The 19606-nt window shown below is 40.9% G+C and overlaps 1 protein-coding gene across 4 annotated transcripts in view; it reads right to left on the bottom strand.

Annotated features, from left to right (window-relative positions):
- The window catches only part of DUSP16 (dual specificity phosphatase 16), a 63954-nt gene that overhangs the window by 9823 nt on the left and 34525 nt on the right, over positions 1-19606 (bottom strand). For all 4 annotated transcript variants that reach the window (XM_039570195.1, XM_039570194.1, XM_039570197.1 and 1 more), the window contains exons 3-5: positions 18610-19205; positions 17295-17433; positions 5014-5177 (exon numbers count right to left, since the gene is read on the bottom strand). In XM_039570195.1, coding sequence (XP_039426129.1) covers positions 5014-5177; positions 17295-17433; positions 18610-18840 — 534 coding nt within the window. In that variant the 5' untranslated portion in view covers positions 18841-19205. The remainder of the gene's footprint in view (positions 1-5013; positions 5178-17294; positions 17434-18609; positions 19206-19606) is intronic.

Genomic DNA, 19606 nt, shown 5'->3' with positions numbered 1-19606 from the left:
GCAGAAGAGCCAGGATTCTATCTTGTTCAGTCAGAGCAGTCTAAATAATGTGATGTTCAGCACAGGTACCCCACACGCGTGGCACAGTGTGTGTAGAAGGGATGAACACGCACACGGATATCCGTGCATAAATTAAATGCTGAGTGAGAACAAAGGGCTGCAGGGGAGAAGGGAATCTACATCAGTCACTTGCAGAGGAAGGTGCACAAAGTCCAGCCAACAGTGGTTGTAAACAGGGAATTAGCATGAATTTCTGCTAGTGAGCTGATTTTTGTTGCCTGGAGCAAAGTGAGCAGTGCTCCAACCCTTCATCCAAAGTCTCGCACATCTGCGCATTCAGAGGCTGGAGGTGTGTGCACCTTAGACTAATGGACGTGCATTATGTCATGAACACACCCATCCGAGGGGAACAGGAGATGGACAGTTCCTTGCAAAGCAAATCAGCAGAAATAATATTTGCAGCAATGGTCAAAATAAAAAAAAAGAAAGAAAGAAAAAGGGTTGTATGTGTCAAGGTAAGTTCTCAGCCTTAGTACTTCTTGCCCTGCTAATTTCCTGGGTCACACTCCCAGTATAGCTCAGCTTCTCATCAACAAATTCCAGTATGTCCCTGTTTACCCCTCTCCCTTCCTTCACGTCCTCCAGCTGAAGCACCAAGCTCCCTCCAGCCCTGCATGCCTTCCACAGCTGCTGCTCTCGCACCTTCCTTGCCTCGATTTCACATTCGCTCACTGACATGCTTAAAAGCAGGAGTGCTGTAAGGAAATACAGGAATATTGGGAATTATCCAGAGGGGAGAGGTACTGGGAACGGGATTCCTGGCACAGGGGACTAACTGGACTCCTGGTATCTTACATGTGCCAGGGAGACCCCTGATCCCCAACATCCCCACCTCACTGTCCTGGACTGCACAGCTTTTCCCTTCCAGGATCCCAAAGTTCTTCAGCAGCTCCTGGGAAACAATTACTGGCTTTAGGTCACTGAGCTGAAATACTGACCCCAAACCAGCTCACTCCTTGTTGTCTCTGCTTGAAGGTGAGTGAGGAGCAACTGGAATATCTGAGACAAAAGCACACGCCGGGTCCTGAATTCCCAGGTAGAAAGAGGGAGGGTCTCACTGACAAATGGACTGCCATGGTCAGGTTTGTTAAGAGCATAGCTAAGGGGGGTGATGAATTTGGGAGAATAGAAAATCTTATTATTTCTTTTAAAACATAAACACTGATGGGCTGCACAGTCCAACCATCACCACTGCACAGTTATGCCAGGTTTTTGATGTGGGATTGATTATTCAAATGGAACAAGAAGGCTGCAGACGCCAAGTCCGAAATCTACAAGCCAAAAAAAACCACCCCAAAATATTAGTGCTGGTCTTTCAGACTGAGGCTAAAGAAGGAAGTTCTGCTTCCTTCTGTTCTGAAGAATCAATCATTCCCACTGTGACATGCTCCAGTGTAATAACCGTAACAGTGCCTTCATTGTGAGGCACCCAAGAGGAAGAAGTGAATTACGATCGAGGAAGATCCAGAAATCCTAATACTAACAATTCTGTGAATAGAAGGTAAATGCTCTTTTGTAAGCTTATTTACACTTTATGACTTGTTTAATCTGAAAATTAATAGCACCCTAAAATGTTATTTTGTTCCAGGAAATAAAATCCAGGTCTGGAAGAAAGAGAATAGTTATGCAAGTGGGAAGGCAGAAAGTTTTACATTTGAAATGCTGGTACAAACCATGAGGTGTAAGTAGGAGGCTCATTCAGGCCCATAAACACACTACAGATTGCTTTCTGTCACACTAATTTCAGAAAGGACATTGTCACTCCTGTGTAGGTTAGAGTGCAGCTTTCCTCTCTTTCACAAAGTGCAACAAAGATCTTCTGTAAAACTAAATACTGTCTTGCAATGTCACCAACCTATCACAGGAAAATAACCACAGTGTACCACACTGAGACCCAAAACAAGCAGACTTTTCTCTTAGAACTCTTAGGAGGTTTTCAGCATTTCAACACTGCAAAAAAGATGAATGTTTTCCAAATTAAGCATGTAGAAAGAAATCTGCAAAAAATATTACAATTCTCCTAAGACTTTCCTGAATGAATCATTAATTTTGCTGAAGGACACAAACCAAGCATTTGTGGCTGCATATCTTTCCTAAATAAAGCGTTATCAGCAGAGGTATTAATGGTAAATAGCATTAGTATTCTGAAAAGGTCATGAATACAGATTATTCTGCAACAAAAGAAGCATTTCCCCTACTCAGGCACTCAGAGGTAAGCTTATAAAGATTCTGAAAAGCTCATCTTGATAAAACCTGATGAAAATTCACATCTTTAATTCATCAGGTTGAACAGTAGCGCTGCTTAGGAGTTTCTTGCAGATATCTTTGAGATGATTTAATTTCAGAGAAATCGGTATGTCTAGTGAATGGAAGGAATCAGGAGAGCTCACAGCTTTTGAAGGCAAAAATAAGGTCAGTGTATACAACTGCATCTTAATAGTCAGGGGAATCTTACTAGAATTTTTCAGCTTTTTTTTTTTTTTTTAAATCTGGATTTGAATAGAAAACAGCTAGTTTAATCTTAGCAGAAAGCTGACTTCTTGTCCCAAGTAGCCCCAGCAGGGCCATTAAACCAGAGCATGCAAAGGTAACCACTTACCAGCTCCTGGACTATCCTAACAGAGACAGCACTTTGCTACTTGTCCCTTTTTTTTTGTTTCTGGCCCTCTGCTTTCGAATGTTCTTTACTTCACAGATTTCTTGCGATGTGTTTCTGGGCAATCAGTGTGGTAAGTCATCCTCTTTGCTCTCCCCAATGCCCCTGAGCAGGATCCAGGCTTCCCAGCAACCAAGCATGTTGCAGGAAGAGCAGCAGAGATCCATTATTCGTGTTTCTGATGTGCCAGCGTGTGGCTGCCACTAACTTTTAGTTAAATCCAGAAACTGATTAAACTCAGGAAACTGGGACTTGCTGGTATTGGTGAAAACATCAAGTGCATTCTAAGAGGTAGAAGTTGTAATTTGCTCCCACAGCTTCTTAGTATTTTCCAGTATTAAAGATGGAAGCCATTTAGCATTTTCCAGAGGCAAACATGGAAACTGAAGATGTAGGTAAGAGGTAGATAAGCCACTGGCACTCAGGTCTAGTTTGTGCAGCCAACAAGTGACGTGCCCAAGTAAGAGGAAAAGGTACAAAAAATTGGTAGATCTGAAATCAAAAGATTTGTATTTGTCCTAAAAATGGATAAGAAATTTAAGAGGTGACCAATGGAAGAACTTCCGAAAGACTGTCAGGTGACACCAGGTGGTAAGAACTTCCTGAACACCTGAACAGGTGGTGTGCTGTCATTTGTGTGCTTCTCCATACAGCATGGGAAACACAGTAACCCTCAATTTTCAGTCCCAAGATCATGTGAAGAAGTACAAATCTGAGCAACTCCTGGGGCTCTTGCACTAATTCTAAAGTATCTGCAGCTGCAAACTGAAGTGACACCAACACTGCAGACACACTGAAAGCAAACAGCATAAAAACATCTAATACCTTATTAACTGAAAGAATTTTTTTTTTTTTTTAATTACTTTGTTTCTGCTGTCTTTTGTCTGGGGACCATAAATGACTTTTGTGGTAGGAAGAGTGATAAGCTGCTTTGACATCCATCATAAGTGAATCCCGTTTGAATGGCTCACTTGCTACCTTGGCAGTAAAGACGAGGAAGATGTAAAGGACAAAGTAGATGCAATGAGTGCTGACTATCCTCCATTTCTGTGCTCTTTGCTAAAGCACAATCACCTTCTATATGACTGCTCGTGTGTCAAAAATCCCCTTAAAATAATTGTGAAAAATCTAAAAATAGCCCATTAATGGCCAGACTGGGATAGAGTAAAAGTAGAAGAAAGCAGTGAAAATTAAAATGGTCAAAGTACATAAATTTTATCAATTTACAGGACTCCTTATTATAGCTCCTGGCTTAAGCTTTGTACATGGATTAAAAAAAACATACACATAAGCCTTGCACACAATTAGGGCAATATTCTAGGGTGAAGCACTCCTTCCCTCTCCCCCATGCATGTATTTAATGCCATCTTATGAAGGCTGTTGGGGATTCAACTAACGAATAGGACTGTCAGAGAACAAGGGAGGCAAGAGGGCACACACAGCAAAAGGAATAAAAATTCCCTTTGAAGGGACCCAAGATGCAGGTTGGAAGCAGTGTGAGCTGGCTCCTTGTGGGGGAAAACATCTGTGGATATACATAGGAATAGAAACCTATGGCAATTTGAGACAAGCTCTCTTAGACATCTAATAGTCCAGCATCCTACAAGTGCTGTATTTGATAATTTTGCTGACTATTTTAAGTATATAAAAAAATTTTTGGGCTGTTCTTTAGGAACAGAAATTACTAAATGCACATGTACTTAAAAAGAATAGAAGTTTATTAATGCAGTGCTACTGTAAAAGCTCATTTTAAAGAACCCCACTGATTGTCCAGGTCTGAACATTTCAGTAGGTGCACAAAGATTTGTTTGCAGTAATCCCTTATTATACAATTCATGGTGTTTAAATGCTATTTTTTCCTAGCACTTGAAGGAAATACTAAAATCACACAATCTTCCTTTGTCCTACTGTAACCATGAATATAATTGTGTCAACCTCCAAGACCTGCCAAAACAAACCAGTCAGAGCTGTGACAGGAAAGCACTTGACCTGCTCTCATGGCAGATGTGACAGTTTGCTGTTTGTTGATCGGTTCCTGAGGAATGAACCATATCATCTGCCCCAAGATGAAGGAGAAAGAAGCCCAAGTTTTGTATTTAATGACCCATAGATTAATTATGTGGTGTGTGGATCACTGGTTCTCCCACAGCTTTCCATGGCTTGTGCAGGCAGCTTTTACCTGCATCCACTTCTGCTGTTTCACAGCTGTAACAATGCACCATGATGGAAGCTTGGAGGAAGATCCCTGGAAATCAGCTACTCATTCCAGTGACCCACATGGCACCCAGAATGCTCACCTTGTTGAGGACATCTCGCTGACACCCAAGGTAGAGATGAGGCAGGATTCTAGTTGGGCCAGTGTTGGAAACAGGTAGGCAGGGTTGAGAAATGCAAGTAGGGATGAGTGTGGATTTTCCTTCACAGAGACCAGGGAAAGAGCTGGAGAACTCAGCAAATCCACCTGTGAGAGGAAGAGCAGGTATTTAATCTACAAATGTGGTGGTGCCTGTGCCAGTTGTGGGAGAGCAGCACTTAGCAAGGGGGTGGCACTGAGGGGCAGCAGGAAGGCCTTATCAGAGAAGCTGTACGTGTGCCTCTTCCTGAGGTCAGCTTTGTAGCTCTCCAGACAAAATGGGAAAACCAGTAATCCTTGATTTTTCACTCCCTAGAATATGAGAAGAAATACAAATCTGTCTGTGGAACCATCCATCAGCAGCCAAGGCCTGGCTACATATTCCCACTCTGCCTGGAACATTTATTTTTCTTCCTCCACTTCTCAGAAGTTTTTGATGCTTCTTCCCACTTTTAATATGTGGAAATGATTCTTCAGAAAAACAGGCACAGCACCCACCCCGCCAAGAGCAGGCACACCTTGTAGTCTCTACCCCAGCAAGATGCTTTCTAGACACTTCCTTCTCCCGTATCAGGTTTATACTGAGAGCTCATTAAGAAAAAGTCATGTTTACTCAATTTGGTAAAAGCATTAACATGTGTTTAGTAATGCTTGTTTTTAAAATCCTATATTGCTAATTAAAATCCTACAGTACTCACTAAAATCCTACAGTACTCATTAAAATCCTACAGTACTATTTTGAGCGCTGCTCCACAATTAATGTATTTCATCCAGGACCCTGGAAGAAGTTTAATCTTTCAAAACCACACCAAGCCAAGGCTTCTCCATCTCAAGGGGGGGAGGTGAAGCAGAGGGAAGACTTGCAAAGCACAGTGAAAATCCCCAGCTCTTTCCTCCCAGATGAGCAGAGTTTCAATGGAAGGAAGAGTAATTATAACCTGTTCAGAACGAAGCACCTTTTTATCATCAAGGAATTGAAGCAGTGACATGCTGAATCTGCCAAATGCTATGTTCACTATGATTACAGTTTGAAGATGTGAATTAAAATTACTCAGGAATAAGCTAATGTACTGTTTTGCCAGGGCTTGCATTACCATTGCCTGAATTACGCCTATTCTTCAGATTTTAAAATCTGTATCATTAGTAAATGTAGAAACACCAAGGCAATAATGTGTAACAACCCATTTTATCTAATAAAAAGAGCCAGCAAGCAGATTCTAGAGCAAACATTTTATGAACAGGAATTCCTGCTCAGTCTCCTAAATAAATAAATAAATAAATAGTCTATTTTGTTAGACAAGCTAAGGCACTGCCCACCAGGAGCACAGGTCCTGCTTGTTCTGTAGAATGAGAGGAAGAGTTTGCAAAACAATTCTCTCACATACTTGCTAAATTTTCTTCTGTATGGCCTAATGTTTTCCTTCCTGTTATAGGAAGCATTCCTTGAACTTATAGGTAGTATATACACCTGAGATTGAATTTAAGCAGTTATTTGAGAGGGTGGTGAAGAAGAGGAAATCAAATATTGGCTTTGGTTTCATCTGCTTATTCTTTATTTATTGGGAGCATTGTTGGCTACTTTCTGGATCCTCTCAACATGGCTGGAAATAAAAAGTCCTTACAAAGAAGCTGCACAAGCAAGGATTTTACATCTGTGCTTTCTTTGCAAAGACTACATGGGAAAAGTTCTGCAAAAAAGGTTTCTTCCCAACAACCTACGGATTGGTCTCATTTCTGTGTGAAACCTGTGGCAAGAAATAAGGCAAGAAGCTAATGTGCCAAACACTTGAGATTTTGGGAGATGGAACCCATGCTCTGTCATCATAAGGAGCAATCTTTTATTTTAGTTTTATGCCAGGACTCCATCAAGACCAATTGAAATGATTCAAGATTAGATGCTTCAACACTTCCTCTAGGGCATTCATCCTTTCAAAGTCCCGTTTCTTCTTTTCTGCTCATGCTTTCCTAGTAACATGTTGGTTCAGTACCTTTACAACATGAATTACACTCACAAAACTATCAAATCTCTAGAGTCTAACATTATATTGCCTGCCTTTACATGTGCACCAAGTGAACCCTCCTTTCCTTTGAGTGTATCTTAACCTGGTGTTAGTATCTGTACTGAACTGATTTGAGAAAGCACGAAACCAGTGATTTGTTTCAAGTATTGAGCTGTCTTCCCTGCCATCCTCTGTGACCAGGTTTTCAAAAGGTTAGTAGCTTTTCAATGAATCTGGCTTTGATTTATGGCACTTCCCAATATGAAAAACCCATTCCAGGTCAGTTTGTTGGAAAAATTGCTTTAAAAACCCACAAGCCAGCAAACCCCATACCAACAAAACACACTCACATATGCGTTCTGCTTAAGTATCAATTTCTTTAACTGTCCGGGGTCTGGAACAACAGCATCCACATGTATGATGACTGAGCTGTCATGGCAATATGAGACTCATTTCTGTTCAAAAGAACTGTACTCATCACTATTTGCTTGCACTAACTTACAAAATATACCTATTTTTAAAATATATAGGGAAGTGTCTTTTTAAAAGCCCTCAGCATCTAAAGATGTGTAGAGAAAAGGGATTTATTTCAAATGTCTCTGTTTTCTAACACAGATGATGGCTCCCCAGAGTCCCCAAAGCTGAACTCTATGACCAGTCTACACGAGGAGCCTCTTAGGAGAAAAGTGTTTTAAGCACTCAGACCACCTGTACACTTCTGTTGTAAATGAGCAGTTTTCAAAAAATAAACTTTAAACACTTGGAGAATTAAATTAGTCTACAGGTAAGAATGCAGAACAGAAAATTGAGCCTGAAAAGAAAAATGGGACAGGTTTTGTTTCAAATTCTATAATTGGGAGATGACCTTTGCAATAAGGCAATTTTTTTTCTTTAAATCTTGTTACCGACCTCAGTTGGAACAGGGCCATTGGCAGCACTGTGCAGTTTGCTTTAATTAAGAGAAAATACACTTTTCTTCTGCAGTTAGTTTCTAAATAACACCCTTTCTCCCACCACTACTCCAGCTCATGTGAATTATAAATCAATTGCAAGAGCATGTTGAAACTGTGGAGGGGGTTGGGGCGGGGGGGGGGTGGAGGGAAAGAAAAAATCTACAGATCATTAACAGAGCTACTGGGTTAATAGAGTTTCACTGAATTCTTTGATAAATGTCACTGGGCCTTGGAAATAGAGGACTGACAAATAACTCCAAAATATTCTCTCCTCAATAGCTCTGAACCACAGAGGTTTTCTGTATGCTTGGTGGTAAGCTGAGCTAAAACAGCTCTCTTGACATTCAGCAGGATGTCTCTACAAAACCATGTCAAGGTGCCAAAAGCTGTCAGTGGTTTTGCAGCCCTTGTGTGTGGCAGACAACCCAACACCTCCCAGTCCTTACAGCAAAGTGTTTTTTGCTTACAAGCCTCCACATCCATTAGCAGAGATCTGGCAAGATCCAGTAAAGTACTTGATTGCCCTGTTGCTATGGTTCTGCAAACTGGTGACTACAGACTTCTCTTTGATCAAGGCTTCCCTAACTACAGCTGGGACCATAAAGGTAGGATCTCTAACGGAACCTTGGTATCAGAACTGTCAGCTCCCTTCTCAGCCAACTCAGGAAACAAAACAGGGCCAAACTCAGAAGGGATGAAAAAAGTTCCAGCAAAATTCTGCAGTAAAAGTTATTCCTCCTTACAGATTCACTGCACAAGTCCTTATATAAATAGAACTCCCAATTAACTTTGCTAGAAACGGGAAGAGGCAGGGGAAGAATATGGGATCAGGTGGCAACAAATGATCGAGAAATATTGTTGATTTGGGAAGAGCTTCCTTTCACTGAGGGAATGGAATCCATCCAGATCCTTATGATTATATAGTTTAACTACCACCAAACAAAAATCATAAATTAATCCAGAGGAATGACTCCTGAGAAGCACAAGCACTTACAGCAGCTCATTTCTCTGTGTTCTGTGGAAACAGAGCAGGAGCATTCTAGTGCTGCCAGCTGCCCCGCTGCAATCAGGGACAGAGCTCTGCAAACCACTCTGCAGGTTTGCAAATGAAAGATCAGCTAAGCTTAAAGGTCTTGATTTGAACACTTAGTACAAAGTACTGTGAAGTGCAGGTCATATTTGATTGTTTTTATCCAATATTTAATAAAACCTTTCCAGTTAAATGACACCATAACAGGATAGGCGGATGTTTCTTATGTTCATTCCATGTTACACTGGTTTCTCTTCTTCCCCCTGGTCTTTGTATTTCCTTCAATGGGATGTCAAACCATTCAGAGATGTGACCAAAAGTCAAGACAAGTTTGCAGGGAACATACTAATTACTGATTTGGCCCAGGGAAGAGCAAAAAGGTTACATAGAAACACCAATTACTAAAAAATCGGTTTTCAAAATGTGAGCATCACTCTTCATTAACATCACACAGCACAGATGCTCCCTCATACATCCATCCTGTGTCTCAACTTACACATATTTCTAACATGAAGGGGAAAAAAAATATCAATCAGGAGGCAATCCTAATATATCTTTATAGTTGCTCCTAACATAACTGTTGAAACAGCCAATTCTGTAATTCCTTTTCATCCTCAAGTGCCTGCAGAGGTGTGCACCAGAATTTTTATCCTTAATCATCTAGAGAAAGCTGCTCTTGCTAATCAGGCACGTGCATACTGACAAAGCACATAAACAAACAGAGATCTGACTGTGCTGCAGAGATAAGGTGGGTTGAGTGTGAAACTGAAGAGCAACAGCTGAGGTGCAACTCTGAGTCTCCTCACAGCTCTGCAGGGGAAGGGAAAGATGAAAATAAGGAACCTTATCGTTAGGTGTGACTTGTTTTTTCTGTACAATTGTCCAGGTATGGAGACAACTCCTACAAAAGTGAGAGCTCCATGCATACAGAAATCCTAACAGTTAGAAACAAGCTTAAAGACAATGCATTTGTGCCGTGAGGATTTGGTACTATTTCTTTGTAAATGCAGCCATGAAACCTAACTTGGAACGAAAGAAAGGTGAGAAAATAGGTGTTCACATCACTTCACATGTTTGCAGTGAGCCTGGTCAGCTACAGCTCGATGGAGAACCCCAGCAATTGCTTCTGAGCCCCAGAGCCTGGCAGCGTGGCCAAGGCAGAGGAGAGAGGAGATCCAGCTGGAGGCGGTGACCAGGATCAAAGTCTCTGGCACCTTCTCCAACTAATGGAGACCAATTCCAAAGACCAGAGGAGCAACTTTCCACTTTCAGACTACATAAACATATTTTTCATCCAAGTAATTGAGGGGCTGCAGAACCAAAGAATCCCACCTGCCACCAGTGCCCATCTCACAGTAGATCCTTGGGAGCTATTCCAGCCTGAGCTCCCTGAGCTGCTTGGTCACACCAGCAAATCCACTCCCAGCTCAGCTTTTCAGGGAGAGACACTAATTTGAGGCTCTGCACTGTACCAGTGCTCATTTCATACAGCTCACAAGAACTTCCATTATTTTTTCATTTAATTACTCCTTTTGTGAAGCCTTATTGAAGCTGACCAACAAGCTTTTGAAACAGCTTTTGTGGGTGACAGCAGAGACACAGACAACATGGCAACTCCTAAGAGCTTGGCTTCCCTTAAACTCCAGGCTAAGAAAAGCCTAGGAAGTGTTTAATACAACATCCCTGCAGCTCCAGCTGGCCCTGCAGTGCCATGTGCCTCACCCAGGAGGCACAGAAAGATCCTGTCTGGTGCTCCTGATGGAGATGTGAGAGACACTGGATGTGTCCTTTTTTCACATGGAGTCTGCTGGAAAAGACCACAGACAAGGCACGCTGGTAACACAGCAAACTTTGGCACTTTTCTTAAGTGCCATTGAAATCAGATACTGCTCCTTCCCCCCTGCTTTGGATTCTGACTGTTCTGAAAAAGCCAAAGGGAGAAATTGGTTTTCTTCAATGAATTCTTGAAAACAGACTAGAAGCTACTTCCTTCCTTTTCCCACAAGGCCTAATTGTCTGCCAGTATATCAGTGTTAATTCAGCATCAAACACCATTATTTTAAAGCAGGGAGTGGAAAAGGTCTGAGACCCAAGTGATGAGTCAGAAAACCAAAGACTACATGCATGTACTAGGACAGCATTGCAAGAGGGAGACTTTGAAGCTTGTGGATTTAACAGACAATTCCACCTTTATTAAATCCAGAATTTGCTTCTTCATTAAGGGCACTAATTATTCATCATTTTATATAACCCCAGACTAATAAATATTATATTGCTATCCCTTTTTTAAAAGGAATATTACTATCCTCCTTTTTTTTTTCTTTTTCATTTAATTTTCCCTTTTAAAGGAAATAAAGAATAAAAAATGCAGGAAAATTTGCAACTACCTCTAAAACACAATATTTAGGCCCTATGATTCTAAGTAAGCCTCACCAAACTCCTGTATTCACATCAAAGGTATGCAGTGGAGTAACTCATGTTTAGCTTTTGGGGTTTTTATTCCTCTCCTAAATAGCAATTTAGAATTTGTTACTGTAAATACTGGTTAGTGCCAGGCCAGTAAGGTAACATCACCTAAAAGCAGGCTAAAAAAAATAAATCAAACAGCACTATAGCAAAGACAAAATATACAAACCCTGAAGTTTTACGTTTGCTTTGCCTCAGAGGCTCTTCGTGCTCTTTCCCAGTAACATTCCCGTGGAACATTAACGTGTTTCTCTAAAGGCTGCAGTATAGATTTTTTCCCTTGCTGTAAGGAAGGAAAGCTGTAAACTTTCTGACTCACAAGTTTTACGAATCTGCAATGTTTCCACTCTGTTTAAACGAGCTGCAGACCTCCACAGGCCATTACAATTCCCGCATTCCAGCTCCGCTCCGCAGGGACCTGTGCCATTTTCCATTACATAAGCTCAGGCTGGAGAGCCCCATCGGGAGGGCTCCCATCCCATTCCTGTCACCCCCTCCTCAGCCACAGGGAGTCCTTCCACAGGATCCAAGGTTTCACAGTTTGGGAAAGCCAGGGGTGTTTTTATTCCAGTGGCGTTTGGAAAGTGGCCCCGTTATTCCAGGTGTTTTACAAGCACAGTAGCAGGGGAAGTTCTTTGCCCTGGAGAGTTTCTGCCTTTGGTAAGACAAGGTTAATAGGCAGGTTAAGCAAACAAGGAAGGGGAGAAGTGTGAGAATGGGGTCAAGCTTCCCATCCCACCCAAGTGCCATATTCCAAGTCACACAACAAGTACAAAGAGCGGAGTGGACACCCACACTCACCCTTTCTGCCTTTAAGGAAAGAAAAAAAAAACCAAAAAACCTTCACCATAATTTCAGTCAATTAAGTTTCACAAGCATCCAGAGGTATCCAAAACAAAAGCAAACTTAACAAGTTATTCTTGGGTTTGAGAAATGTTATGCGAGCTCTACTCCAGTCAAACCTTGCTCTGTCTCAGAAGACAGCAAGTGGATACACATATGAAAGTAATAAACCCTACTCCCATTCTTCCAAGTGCTTAAAACAATTATGGCACTAAATGAACACTAAAAATTGCATTTTGAGTACAGAGGGTGGGAGGATATTCACAGAGGCCTGGCTGTAGCCAAGGGTACTAGCTTTTCTAAGCTCTCTTAAAAATTGATGGAGAGGGAGACTTTTCAAGAGGGTGATTCAGAGCTAAGCTCCTCTCTCTCTCTCATGTCCTCCCCACCAACACTGGCTGTACTCCATGGGTTATGGGACCACTTGGGGAATACTGCATTCCCTCAGCAAGATTTTTACCTCTGTCAATAGAGGCTTCCTTCTAATGGAATCAACCAGTTGGAATATCAGGAAAGCTGGCATCACTGTGCAACAATCTCTCCTCCTGCAAACACTGGCAGGATATTTAACAGCTCATTCTCACTATACTGCTTTCAATTCACAGATAACCTGATTATTTTAATTGATGACCACCATTTTAAGGTGTGCTGGGGTACTCTGCAAAGACTTATATATAGGAAACACTCAGAACTTCAGTCAGCCACAACTGAAAGTTATGAAGCTCCAAATCCAAATGTGAAAAGGTGTCAGGATGTTTCCCAGGACTTCATCAAACCTTGTGCCTTTTTTCAGTCCACACTGAACCCCATGGCACCCCCTTACTTGACATATGGGACTGCAGAAACTGGGAATAAAGCCCTGTCTCACAGCCCTGGTCCCTTCAGCACATGGAAATGATCAGCTCTACCTACAAGAGAATATTCTTCAGATTTCCTGCTCCCCTGCCACAAGGAATGTTTCTTCTGCAGATAAAGCAGGGAGAAAGCACTGGGCTTTTCTTATCCAGATTTTCTTTAGGCAAGTAAGACAACACAATGGTAAATGTACCCTACAGATACTTCAGTATTTTTATACTAAAGGTTTCTTTAAATGGGCTTCCAATTTCAAATATTTCTAAAACGAATGGCAGGATAAAGAAGACTGAAGCAAAGTTCCTGACTTGCTTCCTTCTCCTTGGATCCTCCATGCAAGTCTTGTTTGGTACAGACACTTTGTTAGGCAAGGGACAGGTCAGGGAGAAACAAGGAATTGGGAAGTTTCATCAAAACCATACCTTTTGCCACACTCCCTGGGTAATCACTCACTGCTTTGTTTCCAGGACTTTTGTCCAATCTCACCAAACTCATTCTGTTTGCTGTTTCTTTACATAGCCATTCTGCCTAGGATGTCATTCACTGTCCACTGCATATGACCCTGACATTTGTCACTGAATAGAAAAGCAGTAATTTATTTATTTCTCCTTACTACTCCTTTGTGCTCTGCAGGAGTTTACCAGAGAGCTCTTGTGAAGGGAGAATCTGCTACATCACATTACTACTGATATTTTTCATAGGCAGAAGGGTAGCAAGAGATTAGAACGCAATTCCCCACCAACCACTGTTTTGAGTATGCCTCATATAGTGTTTCAGTGTTAAGCTATCACAATTTTTAATGACAGTTTGTATATACAGAAAAGTTTTGTTTTGCTTTTCTTCTGTTTTTTTCAGAAAGCCTTCTTTTTAGATTGAGTGTTTTGTACAAAAAATACTTAAAGATCAACACAATATAAAAAGCTGTGCTTCACCTTCTTCACAGGAAACATTTGAAACAAACATATAATGAAGACATCTGTGCTTGCAAGAGTAGAACTAAGCCAGATTAAAAGCAGGAAAGAACAAGTATTTAAGAAAAGTAGAATATGAATGCTCCCATTCACATAGTGGAATAGAATTTAATCAAGACTCTTGATGTTTACTGCCTTAATAATGATCATTCAAGCAAAAATCACTGGTCTCTCCTGTCTCTGCAGAGCAAGCAGGAAAATCATAACACTATTAACTAGGAAAAGGACTCCATGCAAGTAAATCCAATTTTCAACATATGAGAAGGAATCAAGTGACATCCCTGTGTTTAAATCTTGCTTAACTCAGAGGAGTAGATGCCATGATGGGAATGGAATTAAGTCCTTGGTGTCCACATTTCAGTATTTTGTGCACTGTTAAAAATTAAGAACCAAACGGAATATTTAAATTCCTAAAAACATTCCTCACCAGATTATAAATATTTTTATGGTTATATCAAGATCTTAAACTAATTGGTAGGGGCTCCTTTGAGGTCTTTACAATAGTTACTTCAATGAAAAACAACCTCCAGGGCAGAGCATATCTTTATGCACAACCTAAATAAAAAACCACCCCACCCAGTGCTCAGTCATGGGGGGTTTCAAGAAGAAGAGAGGCAGGAATTTCAGATATTCATTAATTGCTCCTTATTCTGTCCCAACAAAAAATATTTTCCTACCCCAAAATGTTTATTTAAGGTCACTATTTTAAATAAACCAGATTTAGTGGCATAGGGAAAACTCAAGTCCAAAGGTTTTTCTTTTTACACAGTGCACTGACCCCTGCCCTCATTATGGGCCATAAACATTTATGAGAGTTCGTCATCAGCTTGCTGAGACAACATATTTTATCTAGTTTCCTACAGCCACATATCAATAAACTCCAAGGAGCTTTCTGTAAGACTGAATCTACCCAATTCTCCTTCACTCCACATCCCAAAAGGTTTCTTGTATGGGCATTGAGTGGCTGGATTTTTAACAGATGTAAAAAATAAGCACATGAAATAAGTGCGTGAGTGTAACAGATCAGTAGTAAATAATTTCCCTGTATTTCCCTTTTGTTCTTATTATCCTCTACCACTGGTTTTGAAGCCATCAGTTGTTTCTGCATTCATAAATATCCCCATCCTAGCTATGTAAAAAAATATAAGAGGAAATTCTCAAACCTGATCTTTGCTGAGAGAAATCCATTTGACACTCTAAGATAAAAGTCCTGCTTTTTATAAGGAGGCTTTTGACCCATTAGATTCCCAAACTAACCCTTAGCAGCTGTGTGTGGCGAAGTTCACCTCAGCTCATGTGCACTACTATCTTGCTTGTGCTTTAGGTAACATTTTTGTCTTGAACAGACAACTACCACAAATGAAAACAAAACAAACCCATTTCTCACAGTATCATTATATACATGCAACTGGTGATTGCCCAGATGATGCACTGGGGAGCTGGGAACGCTCCCTTCCTGGTCCTGTCCGTTCCTATGAGAGCCACAGGCAAGTCTGAGAGTGGAGACTCTCCGAGCACTTCTTTCAGAGAGTCCAGCAGATGAGACAGAGGATCAAAGCCATGTCTCACACAAGTGAGGAACAGCATAAGGAAGGGAAGCTCATGATACTTTCCTGTGCTTGGCCCCTCCCCAAAACCTCCCTGCCATGACATCTAATTCTCAGTTGGAAGAGAGCTGTTTCTGTTTCCATCATGGAAATTGAGTTGTGGATAGTCTGATTCCTGCCTGGAGCTGTAATCTGCTCGAGGTTATTAAAAAACCCCTCAGGACAGCTGAGCAGAGTTGGGAATTCGAACAATAAAAGGATTTCTGAGGAGATACGAACTGCTTTTAGACTGGCTTATTTTTCAAATAACAATTTTCAGTTTTTAAGAGAGTATTAACCACTTATTTCAGCACTCTTGCATTAAGCATTTACTGTGCCTAGACACCACACAATTACTTGGTGGCTCAAATGTAAGAAGAGTTACTTATTTTAATACTGTAGTCCACCACCCGCAGGTGTAATTCTTACCTAGACAGCAAAGAAAACAAAATCACCAATCCTAGCCAAAGCAAAACCCCACTTGGCTTACTGTAAGTAAAGCTCACATGAGCACCAAACTCATGTCCAAATGCAGAAATTATTCATTTTCTCTGTAATCACTTTCAAAACAAGCTGAGAAAAGTTCTCTCTGTACCACAACCTCTCACTTTCATCTGAAGTCACTACAAACTGTAGTGAAACCCTGTTGCTAAGAGGAAGCATCTCTCTGGAGTTATTTCCCTTCTCTCACCATTATTCAGTCCCTGTGTTTCATCATTTCTCAGAGACTAGGTGTACACTTCATCAGATCACTGATCCAGTCACTGCAATGGATTTCCTACTTAGATTCATCATTCCCTCTTCTTTCAGCCTTGGATCTACTTCACGCCCCTCCTTGCTCCTTCTTGTGAACACTGTCTACTGTTCCATGACAGAAATAATGACACAAGCACACCCTGAGACCAGCAAATGCTGTATTATAAGGAATTTAATTTCTATAGATGCTTTGACCTGGGATTTAAAAAAAACCAAACCAAACCAACCCAACCCCAAACAAACAAACCCAAGCCCAAACAAGAACAAAAAAAAAAAAAAAAAAAAAAAAAAAAAAAAAAAAGCAAAGGAAAAGACCTAAATAAAGTGCTACCACTGAAGTTTAAAATGTCACACAAATTAATCTCCGTAACTCTGGGAGATCATTTCCTTTGCTCTTATTTTAGTAATACCAATTCAGTACGGAAGAGGTTTTCTTCCTACCATGTACAATACTTAAAAAAATAGGAAGTCCATTTCTTCCACTATTTTTTGACCCTAAAGTAGAAGGCATATGCACCTAAAAACCTCTGCATTTCTCCATTTCCATTTACACAGAGCAAGGGTGTAGTACATCCCCTGTAAGATTCAATTTCTAAGTACTGCATGTACTATGAGTGTCACTCTATGCAAAATGAACTACAGAAAAGTCTCTGCTATAACTGAAGTTTATACCAGCCCTTGCAAAACTGTACAGGTCTGCTATACCAAGAGCATTTTCTTTCTTCTCTTTATTCACATATTTCAGAGGTTTCTTTTGTTACATCTTACCTGAAAGCAGATACACAGAGCTGAAATTCTTCTCCAGTTTGCCCAGGAGCACAGTGAGAAAGCAGTCAGATGAGAGAGAGGTCACATCTTTAGAGCTTTGGTCATACACCACCACTTCCTGCTTGCAGTCAATTTCAATCTGAAACACAAGGACCTCAGAGTAAATCAGGAAGGAGGAAGATGATTAAAAGCACCACATTATCTCCTCCATCAGCGTTCCCACACAGTTGCTATACCAGCAGTTCAGATACATAGATTTCTTATGCACCTGTTCACTAAACAGTTTTTATTTTAGACTTCATAAGTCTCTCAGATTTAATTCCCTGTAAAGTTTGTAAATTGATTATTTGCTGCATGTTGAAGCCCACTTCAAAAATTTCTATCATTAGGTAATTTTATGTCACTGGTGAAATGTTCTACCTTCAGCTAGGCTGGTGGATATGTTTAAAAGCTGAGCTTTTTAGAAGGTGGCCCCGCCTCACTTTCTGCTTCTGAGAGTTTTGGACATAAACAATAAAGAGACCTTAAACTGCCACTAAGCCACACACATTTTGGTTACCTGCACAACTTTATATATAAAAATATGCTTTAGATAACAAAAATAAAAAGCTTCATTTTCAATATGTCAAAGCAAGAATGTAGTAGATTATTTTTATATCCAAAACACGTGATACAAGCATCAATAGATTAAAAAACCCCAATATCTCTTCTAAACACACACACACACAGATACACATTACTTTTAAACAGCATAGCTATTTTCTTTTCACTGATAGCACTATCTGGAGAAAACCACACCCCTCTCCCCAATTAAAGAAACGACAAAACAAACACCAAAATCCATCAAACTGCTCCCATGAAAAGCCCTTTAAACAGCAAGTAAGAGCCAGGACTGACAGAGACAATTTCTTTGCAAACCAAATGACCACTTGCTAAGCAAGCCCCACCACCACAGACCCCAAAGAATCCTTCAAAGTTTAGGAGAGAATGTTTCCTGCCTTAATTACATGCGCTTGAGAGACCGTGCTTTGCAAAACACACAAGAACCCTGAGAACATTCTTTCTGAGTAATTTCTAAATCCCTGCCCTTTACTCTGTCACTGATTCTAGAAAGAATCCCAATGATAAGCTCAATAGTAACCGATACCCTCTTCAATCAGGTAACATTTCAGCTAAACTCTGTCCTCTATAATCTTGTTTGGTTTTGGTTGTTTGGGTTTTTTTTAATGAAATACCTAAGGAAAAATTATTACAAGTTGCTTACCAGCCACTCCCTTTAAACAAATACAAGGAATAAGAGGAAAATGACCCCTACCTTGTGTTTTGCTGAATGCTGAATGAGCTCTGTAATCAAAACTTTGTCCTGCTGCAGCCTCCGCTTCATGAGCTTGGAGCAGTTGATGTTGATGGCATCCAGGATGTGGGATGTGTTGTATTCCACAAAGGGGCGGCTATCAATCAGCAGCAGCTTCTCTGTACCGCTCTCCAGCAAAGCCACCAACTTCTCAGCGACAATGAGTTGGGTCCTGATCATCTCATCGGCCATGACAACAAAAGAGGCCTCTTTCCCCACCTCCCTCTCTAATTTGCTGCGATGATGTAATGGCTGTGTACTCAAAGGCTTAGCCACACCATTGTACTAGAAGTGTATGAGGTCATGCTGGTAGTGACTGGCAAAAGAAAAGTTAAATCCATTTTCAGAAAGAGCTCTTGGACTGAATGTCTCCTCCTGCTTCCAGTTGATGTACAAAGGGTTGGCTCCACAAAGCAGCCCCTCACGTCTGATTCATTGGGAGATGACTATGGAGTAGCCATTTCACAATTCACACAAAAGATGCTTTCTGGCTGCTGCTGCATTACATCATTCTTTACCTTTGCTCCCACCCATCAGCTTTACACCACACTGAGAGCCTGTAAGAAGGGGAAGATGGAAAAAACAAAAAACACAAACCAGATGAGGCCATGAAACTTCGCAGAACAAAAACATTCAGCTCCGAGGCTTAGCTGTACAGTGGGCCATACTATGTAATAAACACATTCCTGAGGAGTTCTCCTCTCTGCTGGATGTGCCAAACACCTAGAGAGAGCATTGGCAACTACAGGCTCTGAACCTATTCCAACACTCTTGCCTGGACAATTATCTTGTATTTCAGGCAACATACGCTGCCTTAATTGCAGACTTTTGTTGCCACTAGCTCTGCCTCTTCACAAGACTTTGTTAGAACATAATTAAGAGATACTGCCCTCAATCATGGTATTCCTTTCAATAGCAAAACTATTTAAATGCATTTCAGCACTTCACCACTTAGTAA

The sequence above is a fragment of the Corvus cornix genome, chromosome 1A (genome assembly GCF_000738735.6).
Source record: "Corvus cornix cornix isolate S_Up_H32 chromosome 1A, ASM73873v5, whole genome shotgun sequence".
NCBI classification, from domain to species: Eukaryota; Metazoa; Chordata; class Aves; order Passeriformes; family Corvidae; genus Corvus; species Corvus cornix.
Note: the sequence above shows the minus strand (reverse complement) of the source record. Positions and strands in the feature narration are given on the sequence as shown.